The sequence below is a fragment of the Panthera uncia genome, chromosome C2, assembly GCF_023721935.1.
Source record: "Panthera uncia isolate 11264 chromosome C2, Puncia_PCG_1.0, whole genome shotgun sequence".
Taxonomy (NCBI): Eukaryota; Metazoa; Chordata; class Mammalia; order Carnivora; family Felidae; genus Panthera; species Panthera uncia.
In genome coordinates, this window is record NC_064810.1 from 18,004,240 (window position 1) to 18,020,475 (window position 16,236).

The following is a 16,236-nucleotide window of genomic DNA, read 5'->3' on the forward strand; positions in this document are numbered from 1 at the left end:
CGACTGAGCCACCCAGGCACCCCTATATTTATTTATTTTTTTTTTAAGAACTGTCGAGGAGTAAACTCTTAGGAGTCCAAAACAGATTTAGTTAGCTAGATCTATTATGTGTCTATGCCATGTTGTATAAATCAGAAGCTAGAATCTTACACTGCATAAACCTTAAAATATACCTTTTTCCCGATGATTTTTTGCCAAATTATTTTTTTTAGCCAATTGTTTTATTTTGTCATATACAAAGCTTTTGTAATTTGACCTTTTTCCCTGTCGTCTCTTGGGGAATACAGTGGTGGAAGAGGAAGTAGCTTGTCCAGTACCAGTGGTCTCTTCAGTTACGCCATCCAATTTTGTGTTTGCCACACCATACTGCCACCTTCATTTTTCCACAGTGGTTGTCAACACTGGATTCACCAGTGCACACCTTTGTCAACCCCTGCTTTTGGCAAAGTGGACAAGACCTAAGACAATTAGCATAAAAGGTCCCTTTTTATTATCATCTTCAAAAGTGCTTTGTGCCTTGATATATTATGAAAGTGTTCTCATAAGTGTATATCGTTTTTGAGGAAGACCAGTCTCCTAGAATTAGGCTCCTTTGTCTAGTCTAGTTCATTGGTTCTCAAATGCAGTCAATTTTATTTCCTCCTCCTTCCCCAGGTACATATGCCAACGTCTGGAGACATTTTTGATTGTCACAGTTGGAAGGGGAGGTGTTAACTGGCATTTGGGGGGTAGAGGTCAGAGATTCTACTAAACATTCTTCAGTGAACAAGACAGCCTCTCCTCCCTCTGTCCCCTGTCCCCAAGAATTATCAGGTCCAAAATGTCAATAGTACTGAGGCTGAGAAACCCTGATCTGGCTCACATAGCTTTGAAGTTGTTAGGCAGAAAACACCCCTTAAGAGTTAGCATTAATTTTGCCTTTTATAAAAAAAAAAAAAAAAAAAAACTTCTAATTTACTGTAAAACAAAATTTTCTTCATAAAAAAGAAGAGCTTTTTCGATCTTAAAAAAAACAGACCAGATACTTTGAAGCTTAGCTACCCATCTAATAACCTCATTTTCTTTTCTTCTTGAGTTAAAAAAGAAAAAATTGTTACTAAGAAAGAAAAATGACTTTAATTCCTATGAGGTCAAAATACAGTCTGTAATATTTTCATTGTTTATCCATATGTGTTGAATTATTAATCTTTCCTCTGTCACCAGTGGATGCCTTCAAAGCTTTATGTTAATCTCGAGTTGTGCAAACCTCACAAATCCCAGGAAAGCAAAAAAGATGTTGAAAGAGAAATCTCTAATTTAGACTGTAAATTTTGATTCATAGCAGAGGATAATTTCTTTTCTTCCCAGGATTGTTATTCTGGAAGTGAGCCAAGAGAGTTCGAATTTCTAGAGTAAGATACATCCAAGTGAGAGAAACTTCCATCTGTAACGGAGATGGAAGTAAGCTGGGGATGTACATCGAGCCGTCACGTCTTCCTGATACGCTAATGACGCAGGAAAGCACTGGTTCTCTGATATCTATTCACAATACAGTTCTCTTCTAGATCTTTTTTCCCAATTAGTTTCCATTCCGGTTGTTTTTTATTAATTTCCGTAATATCACAACGTAGCCTTCTTAAATAAGTAATACGTAGGTTTTAAAATAAGGGTGCCAAAGTGGTCTGTGCTCAAGACACTTGTAAATCCACTCAAAAACGCAGATGGTCCTTTGCGCTGTCCAACCGGCCCTTGGTACGTTGGGTCTCTGTCAGTTACGAGATTGGGGCTTTTCTTACAAAGAAACCAACGCACTCTCGCTGTCTCCTCCTTACCTTGCTGTAGACCTGCAGTGAGAAGAGTACCAGCTTGCATGACTATGGCATGTTGCTGCCCTGTGGAATCGACAAGTTCCGAGGAGTGGAATTTGTCTGTTGCCCGCTGGCCGAGGAGAGTGACAATATTGATCCGGCAGATGCAGAGGAGGATGACTCGGATGTCTGGTGGGGCGGAGCAGATGCAGACTATGCCGATGGGAGGTAAGGTGGCTTTTGTGTTTGCTCTCTCGTGGACGCCAGAACGTTCAGATGACAGTCTTGTTTCTTCTACAGATGTATCTTCCCGTTTCTCGTTAAAGGGATCTCTGCCCACTCCTGTCCAAGTTTGCTTGTAGGAGGGAAATAAAATCTAAACCACGAAGTCCTATTATGGTAATGGCCACCCGTGTAACCTAATTGATCAACCACCACTGAGTTACTTTTAGCTGTTTTATGTCGGTGTCCAAAGTTGGGATCAAAATACCACTGATACTATAATAGGTAGTTCTGTAGAGAATTGAAATCTGAGTGAGTGACTGGCATTCTGTTTTGGTCTATAATTTAGAAATATTTTTTAAACAAGATTTTGGAATTGCTTCATCAGTCAGTAGCTAAGTCTGAATTTTTTGTTAGAAAGGTTGGTTTTGTCTTTTGGTTCATTTTTGTCAGTTTTTTTGGCATTTAATCATCTCTTTGTGCACGACGTCAGAGGCATTCATAAATGTTTGCTTAAAGTTCTTTATCTTTGATTTCATGACAGTGAAAAGAATTGTATTTTCACCTCTTTGGGATCTTAAACCCATAACTTCTAGATTCTTATGTTTTATTAAAAGCAAACCTCTATATTCACATCATCAAGTTATAAAACTAGAAGTTGGGGGTTAGAAAGGTTACCTGCTTCAGTCATCAGTTTCACGCTCCATCATCCCCCAGTGGTGATGATTATCTCACTTCTCCTTTTCCTTCAGGAACCCCTCAAATGTTCCCTGGTGTCACAGGTTTTCCAATAGAACATTAAGTATGAATTTGTTAAGACTGATGGTTATTAATATAAAGTTTTCTGACTTACAGAGTCAGGTACAGATCTTTTATAATGTATTTTGTAGAATTTAAAAATTAAATTTAAAAAATAATTTTACAAAAATACAACTAGATTTTTCAAACATATAAGGCATCCTAATTGTCATTTCTTACCAGTTTAATAATATCAGGTTTCCCTTTAGTGGCTATTTTCCAGTTTTACCGTAACTTTTTTTGTTAGTTAAGCTCTTTTGTGTTCCCTCTTTGCTAGATTGAGAAAAATTGTGTTCAGTGTAGCAGGATATGGAGCTAAATAAACAAATCGGGGAATTACAAGAGAGAAAGAAATAAGGGAAAAGCCAACTGTATGCTTCACAATATTTCTCTCTGTAAAAGTTGGAAGTTCATTAGAATAAACTCCTTCTCTGAGGCCATTAACCCCAGGGAGAGCAGGACTTGCCAATGGGAAAGCATCTGAGCTCTTTTTCCACAGGATGGATGGATTGTGTTCTGGGCCGTGGCTGGGCCCCCACCGGTATTCCATGAGCCAGGTGTAGAGAAACGTCTGTTGGTTTGGGTTTAATGGCTGCTTTGTCTAAAAGTTGGAATTGCCTAGTTCTTTTTGCTTTTATGATAGTTTTTTCGTATTTTTCTTCAGTCATATCTAGATTTGAAAGTTTCAGAGTGAGTTCTTGAAAAAATTCTTGTCATCGGGGCTCTTACTACATTATGCCAATGCAATCAGTATTGAAAAGGGAATTTGAAGTTGGACAGCCATTTTCTTTGTTCGTAGCCTGTTAGATACTTGATCATTCCACATCACTAAATTGACTCCGTACTTCATCAACAACCCACATAATGGCGAGTAAACCAAGAGAGCTCCATGATTGCTGTTAAAATTAGACAGCTAGCTGTGCACTTGTAACCCTGTATCAAGGTTGGTGACCAACCATTCATGACCATTCATATAGAAGGGACTTCTGTAATTAAGACTGGGTATTTTGGGGCACCTGGGTGGCTCAGTCGGTTAAGTGTTTGACTCTTGATGTCAGCTCAGATCATGATCTCACAGTTCACGAGATCAAGACCCATATCAGCCTCTGCACGGACAGTGTGGAGCCTGCATGGGATTCTCTTTCTCTTTCTCTCTGCCCCTTTCCTGCTCATGTGCATGTGCACCTGTTCTTTCTCTTGCTCTCAAAATAAATAAATAAAAAGAATGGATATTCTTGTTGTATCCTGAGAGTGACAGGCTTTTGCCAGGGTCTCTTTTTTCCCTCAGTTAACACTTTTTTTTTTATGTCTTGTAAAACCTACTTTCTATTGGGAATAGATTTTTTTTTCCTTCTGCAATCCCTTCAACTTACTGACCTAATTGAAAGCATTACTAACATGATATCTTATGAAAACCTTCTCAGTGGCCCTTTCTTTTCCTATACCCCTTCTCACCAGTGTTGGAAAGAGATCCATAGGGCTTCCTCATTTATTTATTACTGTTATTCAGTAATTAGATTCTTTGATATCCAATCTCTCTGGTTAAAACCACTGTCTTCTGTGGCAGTCACCAAACTATAGGATGCCAGTGTATTATTCTTTAATGTTGTTTGTTGCTTTTTTAATTTGCTATATTACCTACAACTAGGGCAACTATGCAATATATTATTCAAACCAGATTTGACCCTAGGACCACAGTGTATAAGCACAAACTGAGCTATATGGTCATATTAGCTATCTCTATCTTTAGCCATATCACCATCCAGGTTGGCAGCTAGCTGAAATGCTAGCTGGCTCCTTCCTAGTCCCCTTTATTTAAATTCCATTTCTGCTGGCTGCAACACAGATATCCCTTGGACTCTGTCATCACTTAGAAATACTGTACCCATAGGGTTTGTCAGCTTTGACATTCCTCTCTGACCAGGATCTTCTCATCTTACACCCAAAACACTCATTGAGTCTTCTTGAATTTCACCCTGCTTTCATAATCCCCTCCCCAATTCAGGCTCTTAATTCATTATCCTCTTTTTCTTTTCTTTCTTTCTTTCTTTCTTTCTTTCTTTCTTTCTTTCTTTCTTTTTTCTTTTTTTTTCTGTTTTGGTTGGGAGGGAGGGCCCTTCCTAATGTGGATGGACCCGATGGGTAACCATTTCTACATATTCATTTGAATATCCTGGAGTTGTCGATACCTGTCACATTTTCTTACCAATTTTTGTCAATCTTTTGTATTTGGGAAAAAGTAATTTCTCCCTTTTAATGCTTCCGAGTTTTGTAAGGTTGATGTATCATGTCATGTAACCCTACCAGTTAATTTTATTTGTTATTCATGCTGTAACATCAGCTGGGATCTTAGTGTTAGTAGATGTGTCTAATTGTCATTATTTGATGACCTATCACCTTCCACATAGCAGCTGACCCAAGCCACCTTCATTCTCCTTGGTTCCTGGCATCACTCTCCTTCATGCTCCACACATGACCCGTAAATAGTCCCTTATCATGAATTTCTGCATCATGGTACCTGGGAGTTTATAGGTGCTTGTACATGTTTGTTGAGTAAATTCATGAATTTTCTTGATATCGGCTTGAGGTATCTTGAGAGGTACCTCAGCATCTTTCTCTTTCTACCTTCTTCCATTTCTTTGTTTCCCATTTTCCCTGTTATGATTATGTTCTAGCTGAACACGACTTGATTACCTCCACTCCTTTCCTTGGATTTTTTTAACAAAATGTATTCAAGACTTTTTTAATGTAGTTTTAGGGTGACTCAATCAGTTGAGCGTCCGACTTCGGCTTTGGTCGTGATTTCACAGTTCGTGAGTTCAAGCTCCACATCAGGCTCTGCGCTGACAGCTCAGAGCCTGGAGCCTATTTCAGATTCTATGTCTCCCTCTCTCTCTCCCCCCCCCCCCCCCCCACCCAATTGCTTGATCTCTCTCTCTCTCTCTCTCTCTCTCTCTCAAAAAATTAATGTTTAAAAAAATTTTAAATAATAAAGTAGTTCTAGGTGAGCAGAATGTACACAGAGGTCCCAGATATCCCCGCCCCCCCTCATACACGCATAGCCTCCGCATCATCAACAGCTCCCACCAGAGCAATACGTTCGTTACAAATGACACATTATCATCCCACTTCCCTACTTTCCAGTCAGGGCCCAGCTCGCCCTTGAGGTACATACTGTGGGTTAGGACAGATGCGTAATGACATGTACCCATCCTCACGGTGTCGTACAGAGTATTTTCACTAAAATCCCTTTGTGTTTCCGCCTGTTCATCCCTCCCACCCTTCAGCCCCTGGCAACCACTGATCTTTCTCTTGTCTTCGTAGTTTCACCTTATCCAGAATGTCACATCATTGGAATCATACAGCATGTAGCCTTTTTCAGATGAGGTGCTTTTGCTTAGTTAGTAATATGCATTTAAGATTCCTTCATGTCTTTTCATGGCTGTCTTTCTAGCTTGTTTCTTTTTAGTGCTGAATAATACTTCATTGTCTGGATGAACACAATTTATTTGTCCATTCATCTACTCCAAGACAGCTGGATTGCTTCCAGGTTTGGGCAGTGTGACTAAAGCTGCTGTAAGCATCCATGTGCAGGTTTTTGTGTGAACCTAAGTTTTTTGTTCCTTTGGGTAAATACCCAGGAGCCCGATTGCTGGATCATATGATAAGAGTATGTTTAGTTACAGGAAAGCGGCAAACTGTCTTCCAAAGCGGGTGTCCTATTTTGCATTCCCACCAGCAGTGAGTGACAGTTTCTGATGGTCCACTTCCCCACGAGCTAGTGGTGTCATCAGTGTTCTAGATTTTGGCCATTCAAATGGGGGTGTAGTGGTATCTCGTTGCTTTAATTTGCATTTCCCTGATGACATACGACATGGAGCATCTCTTCATACGCTTTATGCCATTCACATATCCTTTTTTTTTTTTTTTTAATTTTTTTTTTTTTTCCAACGTTTTTTATTTATTTTTGGGACAGAGAGAGACAGAGCACGAACGGGGGAGGGGCAGAGAGAGAGAGGGAGACACAGAATCGGAAACAGGCTCCAGGCTCTGAGCCATCAGCCCAGAGCCTGACGCGGGGCTCGAACTCACGGACCGCGAGATCGTGACCTGGCTGAAGTCGGACGCTTAACCGACTGCGCCACCCAGGCGCCCCTTTTTTTTTTTTTTTTTTTTTTAATTTTCAGTCTTCCTTATCATTTATTTGCTCCTTCACCTCTACCCACAGAGTGCTGTTTGTGTCCCGAACTGACACTGCCTGAGTTCAGATCGTCATTTACTGGCTACTAGGCTAACTCTCGTGACTGTCCCTTACTACCTCAGCGGCTCACTTGCCCTGGTTAACCTTGGTGCTTTTTTTTCTTAAAGGACTCACCATACCTTGACTTCTTATTACTTGGCATTCATTCTACCTGACCCACAAACCTCTGTTTATTCTCTTCCCAGATCATTCTCCATGCCTGAGTCATGTTCCCATTTTGCGTTTCTGATCCTGTTGACACTTGGTAGAAAATACTGGATGATTCCTGCAGCCTATAGGAAAGTTCAGATTCCCTTGCAGGCCATCCAGAAGTCATTACCTGGCCCTAGCCTGCATTTCACCATTCTACGTGTGCCTCACCTTACCTACTGCACCTGCACACCTCGACCTTTTCTTTGCCTAGGCTATCGATCCCACCTTTCTAACCCCTTCTGCAATCAAATGCTCTACCCCTGAGCTATACCCCCTCTAACCCCTTCTGAAAATGTGTTTCCTTTTTCAGAAGATGGTGTTAACACACCACAAAGACATTTGTCAATTCTAAAGTGCTAGACCTGTAAAATCCTATGTATTTTTTAACATTCACCCCAGAAGACCCCTCTTTTACAAGTCTGCTCTGACTATCCCTTGAAATACTTTGCTTCACTGTCCTACCCTTGCTTTGTATTATTTTATTTATATTGAGTTTTCTTCCAGTTGATTGTAGTCATTTCTTTCTTTATCTGACACAATCTAACCTGTAGTTTATGTACCAAAAATGTCTTGCACATTGGTCTTCAAGAAATATTAGCCAAATTCAATTATTTATTTAAAAACATTTTTCATAGCTTTTGGTAAGGACTTCGTGGCCCATAAACAGATGTTATAGACACGCTTGTGTTTCAGCTCAGTTGTGTCCCTTAGAAATACAAGGTGAGCCACACAATGCACATTATACTTTCTAATAGCCACTTTTGAAAATAGCAAGAAAAAGCTGGTGAATCCATTTTGATAAGATTTAAGCCAGTATATTCAAATATTATCATTTCAACATGTAAATAATCTGAAAAAGTTGTTAGTGAGGTATTTTGTGGGGTTTTTTGTTTGTCTCTTTCATACAAGGTCTTTAAAATCTAGCACATGCTTTACGCCTATAGCCCGTCTCATTGGGACTTGCCACAGTCCAGGCATTCTGTGGTCACACATGGCTGGTGGCTCCCGTACTGGACATCATAGCCCTTGATACTTCAGATTTCGAATCACTCTTTATTTTCCGTTAAGACAATGGGTTATATAGCCAGTAACACATTCTAAGGTGGAATTCTTACTTTTTTGTTACTTTTGTAACTGTCCGTGTTTTTAAAATTTAAAAGCATTGTTTTGAACTTACTATGGTTAGGGTATCCGGTTCCTTGTATCACTTCATTTTTTTCCGTGTTTTTCTGGTAGCCCTGCAGGCGTGTATTCCTTTATCCGCATCTGGCAAAGCAAGTGGGAAAAGGAAGAGCTTTTGCATCACTGACCTGCCCACAAGCTGGGCTCCTGCCAGCTGGCAGCTTCCCAGTTCCAGGAGCTAGCCCTCCTTGTGACACTTGAAATGCAGAATCAGTACAGGAATTTGACACATCTTTCTTAAAACTTCCTCTGGGGACACCATATGACAGTTTTTGAAGAGGAGAAAACGTAGCGTTACTCTGATCCTCCCAGAAACCAAATTTGACCCACAGTTGAATACACTTTGTTGGTTGGTGGGTAATGAGATTTGTTTTGGTAGGAGGTGAGGGCTTTCCTGTGGCTAATGCGGCATTTAGAACATTCTTGGTAGGATGAGCTCTGTGTTAATGACCTTATTGAAAAAGAGGTAAGTCTTTTGAAAGAATGAATGTGGACAAATCAGTTATTTGTAAAGTTCTTTGGTAAATAACTCAGTATTTATCTCTCCAGTGTTAACAGTGATTAAGTTCTCAGACCCCCTCAAAATACCTTTTTTTTTTTTTTTTTTTAATTTTTTTTTCAACGTCTTTTATTTATTTTTGGGACAGAGAGAGACAGAGCATGAACGGGGGAGGGGCAGAGAGAGAGGGAGACACAGAATCGGAAACAGGCTCCAGGCTCCGAGCCATCAGCCCGGAGCCTGACGCGGGGCTCGAACTCACGGACCGCGAGATTGTGACCTGGCTGAAGTCGGACGCTTAACCGACTGCGCCACCCAGGCGCCCCTCAAAATACCTTTTTATGTGATCAGTAACGTAGCTTGCTTATGTTAATAGGATGCAGATTCCAACTATCATGGGTAAGAATTTTCTATTGGAAAATTCATTAGAAAACTAACATACGCAGTCTGGCCTTGCGAGTGCAGATCTGGGGTGCAAATTTGCTCCCACCTGGATCCATAGAATACAACCGAAAATCTGTATCATCCACGGGGCTTGTTGAATTTGTACAGCAGATAACCTAAGGGAAGACCCTAATAACAGCATTTTCCCTCGTGGGAGTGGGTCCTTCCTCTCCAAAGTAGGTCCCCACATTGTTTCCCCCCAAACAAAATCTCAAATGATATAGCTTCTTGTTTTCAGGGTTGCAAACATAGATGAGTCTGTTTCGAGAGGTAACCTAGTGTATCTTCTTAGATAATGAGAGGATATTTCTTTCTTTTTAATTAAAAAAAAACCCGCTTAAAATAGATCCAGATGACTGATTGCTTTTGACTGCATCTCACTGTGCCCTTCTTTGAACTGTATTTTGTAGCTCAGGAGAGTTTTCTTTCATTGATTAAGGTTTCCTCAACAGTGTGTGTGTATGTGTGTGTGTACACGCATGTGTGGGCACCTGGGAACACACAATATCTTAACAGCACTCACTGAGCCCAGGCAACTGAAACACTTCTGTCGGCCTTGCCCTGCTTTGTACCATAAAAGCCAGCCCAGCACCACTGACTTATCAAGGTACTGAGGACCCTTTATATTATTATGATTTCTTATACTTGAAATTATCTTACAAAAGTAAGAATAAAGGGATAGTGAAAAATAGCTTTGTTTAGAAATTTTCATAAGAATTAATATAGTAAAGGGCCACCTTTATAGTAAAGGGGCACCGTATAGTAAAGGGTGGCTCAGTCGATTAAGGGGCCAACTTCGGCTCAGGTCATGATCTCACAGTTCATGAGTTCGAGCCCCTCGTCGGGCTCTGACGCCTGGAGCCTGTTTCAGATTCTGTGTCTCCCTCTCTCTCTGCCCCTCCCCTGCTTGAGCTCTGTCTCTCTCTGTCTCTCAAAAAAATAAATGTTAAGAAAAAAATTTTTTAAGAATTAATATAGTAAACATTTTAATTTGAATTAAAATTTGAGTACGGTAAACCCAGATTTTTGCTACATCTTTTCTTGATTTTGAAGGTAGAGATTTCTGAAACGGGCAGTATTTTGTTTTTAATGGAACTAGCTGCTCAACAGTCACCTGCTGCGCATGAACCTGGGCTATATTCATCTTAAAAATACCGACTGCAGATTTAAAATACATCTCTATTAGGTTACATCCTGTTGTACTTGTTGGTTTTTTTCTTGAGTTTTCACTTGATAATTGTAAAAAGAATCAATACTTTAAAACTTGGAGAGCTCACAATTTTGTTGAAGAGACGAGCCACTTTCTGTCCATTATTACAAAATATTTCTAAGTTTGGATATATAAATCCCCATGAGATTCATCAATCCATTTTTTTTCTTTTCAGCTTTACATTGGTTCTTTACTTCTAATCACCTTTGTACACCCTCCTGCCTTTGGTAGTTGTCTGTTTACAAACCACGTACAAAAAATTTTGTTGCCTAAACATGATAAAATTTATTATGCAAGCATCCTAAAGGAGGAGAAAATGCTGTCACACATCTTTTTAGCAAAAATAGTGAACGGTGTCCTCCTTCCTGTGGAATGACTCCTTGGATGAGAATCCTGTATTTCCTTCTTTGCTTAGAATTCTAACACTGCTCCCTCTTCAGTTCTACGGCCTGAGAAAATCCATCTAGGATATCGTCATCTGAAGATATCTGATATCTGATATCGTCTGTGGTCTTGCCTGTGTGATCAGTTTCATTCATAGCCAAATTTGTCTAATATTTGTGAAGTACCTCCTGTCGCTTTTCTTCTGTTTGCTAATGTGGAAAGTGAGCATTTTTGGTTTTCAGTTCTGTTCAATTAAAGTCTCCTGACGTAGCTTATAACTTCTGGAAAGGGGATGCAGTATTTTGGAAATGCAGGAATAAAACTGTGATAATCTCCCTGTTGCCTCATCCTTGTAGGCAACTGCTTCAGCCCTTCATTCTTTTTTTAAAAATTTTTAAATGTTTTTATTTATTTTTGAGACAGAGAGAGGCAGAGCATGAACGGGGGAGGGGCAGAGAGAGAGGGAGACACAGAATAGGAAGCAGGCTCCAGGCTCCGAGCTGTCAGCACAGAGCCCGATGCAGGGCTTGAACACAAGACTGTGAGATCATGACCTGAGCCAAAGTTGGACACTTACCCGACTGAGCCACCCAGGCACCCCAGCTGCTTTTTTTTTTTTAAAGTAGGTTCCACCCCCAGGATGGGGCTCGAACTCAAAACCCTGAGATCAAGAGTCACACACGCCACTGACTGAGCCAACCAGGCGCCCCTATTCTTTCATTTTCATATCATTTGGTCTTTTTCGGCATAGTTGGAAATAGTCAATGAGAAATGATGAAATAATTCTTGGAATGTTAAAAAATAGGAAAATGTTGCAAAAAATTTTAGTTACATAAAAAGTTGCAGTGGACTGGTAACAGTAATTACAAGATAAAGCAAGCTTTTATTCAATGTTTTAAAAAATAAAATCTCTCTAAAAAGGGTAAAAGCCAGACATATCAACCCTTATAAGAACTTTTCAAAATGAAACTCAAAAGGTAAAATTATGTCTAGTGGATCCTCTTGGTGTTCTGAGGGTTAATAGCTGATTGTACTTCTCAGGGGTTTATATTTGTTAGGAGATCTCTGTGACTTGACACATTAAAATATTCAGCCTTGGGGAGCCTGGGTGGCTCAGTCAGTTAAGCATCCAACTCTTGATTTCAACTCAAGTCACGATCTCAAGGTTTGTGGGTTCAAGCCGCACGGTGCGGAGCCTGCTTGGGATTCTCTCTCTCCCTCTCTCTCTCTGCCCCCCCCCCCAATAAAAAACTTAAAATATATATATGGCCTAATTTTCTGCAAACTAAGGGCCCAACACATACTAATGGAACTTTAAACAAAAACTACTAAGAAATAACATTCCAGATAGACAATAGTCAAGTGAAATTGCATCAGAAGTCTCTAAATATTTTTAAGCTGGAAATACTGAAAAAAAAATGCTAGGACCTCTGGAGTATTTTTAACAACTGCTTAGCACCATTACTGTAGTTACTGCTTGAATATCTTTTGATGGCTTCGAAAAATGAAATGAAATAGAATGACATTGGGATTCTGAATGAAGGTAAGATTCATCTCTCTCTGAGCTTTGGAAGAAAAAGTCCATTCTTAGAGTAGCTTTCCTATTTGAACCAAGTAACTATCTTTTGTTCTTCGGTGTCAAATTGGACGTCTTGACTACAAATAAAGAACAGCAGGACGTACAAGTTACAGTCATGAGACTTGCTCAGCCCGTTAGCTGTTGGCAAGCACTGTGTGATTGTAAGAAACAAATAAATAAACATCACTTTAGAGCCGTGGTTCTCAACTGGGAGTGATTTTGCTGCCCGAGGGACCATTGGAATTGCCTGCAGACATTTTTAGTTGCCACAGCTAAGGAGGGTGGGTGCTCCTGGCATTTGGTGGGTGTTGGGACTGGAAATACTGCTTAGCACCCCTAACACACAGGGCAGCCCACAGCAAAGAAATGTCAATAGAGCCGAGGTTGAGAAACTGGTGCAGAGGTCTCTTCAGTCCTGGGAAGCTTGGGAAATGATTCTTTAAAAAAAAAAAACCAAAAACCAAAAACAAACCTCCATTCCAAGATTGTGTCTCACCCTGATCTCCTGTGGGCAGAAACGCAAACACCGCAGGAATATAGGTCTCTTAAGGGCAGCTCTTGTACAGATGGAAATGCTTGAGATGAAAACAAACTTTGCAAACATCTGCCTCCATAGCTTCAAAGACCATCCTCAAGACGCACTCAAACACAAAAAAGATGATTAAGGCTTCCGATTTGGACCCAGTTACTTCATTAATTCTAATCATTATGTCATTTTTTTTTTCCTTTTATTAGTATCACTGCTCTCCATTTTGACTACAGTAAATACTAACATTTTCCTGGGGCAAAATGATCCCATTTGGAAGTATTTGATGTATTTAGAAATATATATGTATTTCCTATCTTTACCTAAAATGTGTTTTTCATTGCATGTAACTAGAAAAATAATTTAAGTATGATATTTTCTTAGAAGGTTTTGAGTTAGGGAAAATCACCTGTAATTTGGCCTTGTTGTAAATTTTGTGTTCCTATTTGTTTTTGTTCATATGGATATGTTTTCATTTAGTTGTGGCTAAAATATCAAATCTTTGTTTTTAAATAATATTTTAAAATTTAAAAATACACTTATAGTCTTCATATCTATTCCTTTAATTATGTCTATTCCTTAAAAGTTTGTGCATCTAGGTGATTATATTGTCAGACATTTTTTTTGCTTTTTCTTTTTTTTAATATACTTTTTTAACATTTATTATTTTTAAATGCTTTTATTTATTTTTCGACAAAGAGAGACAGAGCATGAGCAGGGGAGGGGCAGAGAGAGAAGGAGACACAGAATCTGAAGCAGGCTCCAGGCTCTGAGCTGTCAGCACAGAGCCCGACGTGGGGCTCGAACTCACGGAGTGTGAGATCATGACCTGAGCTGAAGTCAGACGCTTAACCGACTGAGCCACGCAGGCACCCCTGCTTTTTCTTTTTCAATGTTACAGGGGCCATGCTGTTGAATTCCTTAATGACCCTAGATTTTCTTCCCATATTATATAATTGCTTGAAGGTATCTTTCCAAAATTAGGATTACTGAGTTAAAAGATAAGAATAGTTTTGACAGTACCTGAAATGTATCTCAATAATGTTTATGCATCATTGCATACTCCCCAGTACTGGATTTGAGTTGTTTTTATTAATAACATGGCCTCTGCCTCATAACCTCCAAGCTTGTAAGGGTTTTCTAGGCTGAATTTCCTGAGCGTATGGACTAGGTTTTAGTGCCTTCTTTTTTTTTTTTTTTTTTTTTTTTTTTAACGTTTATTTTATTTTTGAGACAGAGAGAGAGCATGAACGGGAGGGTCAGAGACAGAGGGAGACACAGAATCGGAAGCAGGCTCCAGGCTCTGAGCCATCAGCCCAGAGCCCGACGCGGGGCTCGAACCCACGGACCGTGAGATCGTGACCTGAGCTGAAGTCGGACGCTCAACCGACTGAGCCACCCAGGCGCCCCTTTAGTGCCTTCTTATACCTTTGTCTGCACATGACTAGGAACAATCATCGTAGATGTTATAGAGTCTTGCTGTGTGCAAACCACTGTTCTGAACACCTTGCAAATGTTAACCCGTTTTACGTTCACAGCTTTTTTAAGGTCTATAGTTATTTGTTGGATGATTTACTGAGTTTTGTATAGGCTTTTCCAAAGTTAGGAATAAATTTGTGCTGATGTATCTGTAGTTGAAGATTTCGTTTGTTTATTTTTGTTGGTTTTTTTTTTTTTTGTCTTGTGCCAAGCAAATAGTATAGGTATATCAAATATAAACTTCAGCTGAACTCACTTGCAGATTCTCATTCCCTAAGTTCTGCATCAATGAAGTCTAATTAATAATCTGCACTTTTCTCATTCAGCTACATTGCTTCTATTTCACCTAAGAGCACATACAAGTCAGAACTTTAATGACTTACTTTTTTAAATTTTATGTGTTTTTGAGAGAGAGCGAGAGTGAGCAGGATAGGAGCAGAGAGAGAGAATCCCAAACGGGCTGTGCACTGTGAGCACAGAGCCCGATGTGGGGCTCGAGCTCATACACCGTGAGATCATGACCTGAGCTGAAACCAAGAGTCGAATGCTTAACCGACTGAGCCACCCAGGCACCCCATAAGTCATAACTTTAAAAAGTGATTAATTCGTTTGGCTTTAATTATTACAAAGTTTCAGATCATAAAATTTCAAACCAATAATTAATTTTGACTTAACGATTCATATATATTTCAGGGAAGTTAAAAGTCCTTGATTTTGATGCATTACATATACAGTATATGTTGATTCCATAAACAAACAGTTTAATCTGCCCTAGTTAGAAGCTTTAGATTTGTTTAACACAGACGGGAAAGAAACAGGAAGGAAAATGTAGGTTGTGACACATGCCTAGAAAAGACCAGAAACTGCAGAAGGCTTACTTACTCCACTTGAAAAACATCAGTTGGACCTAAACTGAGCAAGCTATTCCTTTCCAAGTTCCTGCCTTTTATTTATTTGTGTGAGAGTGGGGAGACAGAAGGTATATAGATCCTGCTTCTACATCAGTAGAGGTCTGTCCAGTGTAATTCTCTTCCAAAGAAGAGAAAGCCATCTTACTCATATTTCTGTGCAGAATTCCCACAAAGATGTCTTTTTTTTATAGAGACTGGGTTTATGAACATAGAGAAACACACATAAAAATTGCATCATCATTTGATCAGCAGCTAGGCCATCTAAATGCTGCTATTTTGGGCTAAGGTGGTCCTTCTTTGAGTCAAGTAGGATAGAGAGGGAACTAGTTATGTAGCTTGTAAGTCCATCGTGTTAAAACTGTTTGTGGAGGGGGGAAAAATGAAACTATTTATGGAGGGGAAGTGATAATCCAGGAGCCCCAACCCAAGATAACATGTCACAGTATAAAAGATGGGAATGCTAAACTTATCTTATTCTTTTTTTAATTTTTTTTATGTTTTCATTTTTATTTTTGAGAGAGAGAGAGAGAGAGAGAGTGCAAGGGGAGAGGGGCAGAGAGAGAGACACACACACACAGAATCCGAAGCAGGCTCCGGGCTCTGAGCTGTCAGCACAGAGCCCGACACGGGACTCGAGCCCACAGACCGTGAGATCATGACCTGAGCCGAAGTTGGAAGCTTAATGGACCGAGCCACCCAGGTGCCCCTAAGCTTATCTTATTCTGAATTGAGGACAGCCAGGTCCATGGCTTCATTTGAAGC

General features: G+C 39.8%; 1 protein-coding gene across 7 annotated transcripts in view; it reads left to right on the forward strand.

The window, feature by feature from the left end:
* APP (amyloid beta precursor protein) overlaps positions 1-16,236 on the forward strand; it is a 272,606-nt gene that overhangs the window by 115,632 nt on the left and 140,738 nt on the right. For all 7 annotated transcript variants that reach the window (XM_049629302.1, XM_049629304.1, XM_049629305.1 and 4 more), the window contains one exon: positions 1,822-2,015. In XM_049629302.1, the coding sequence (XP_049485259.1) occupies positions 1,822-2,015 (194 nt within the window). The remainder of the gene's footprint in view (positions 1-1,821; positions 2,016-16,236) is intronic.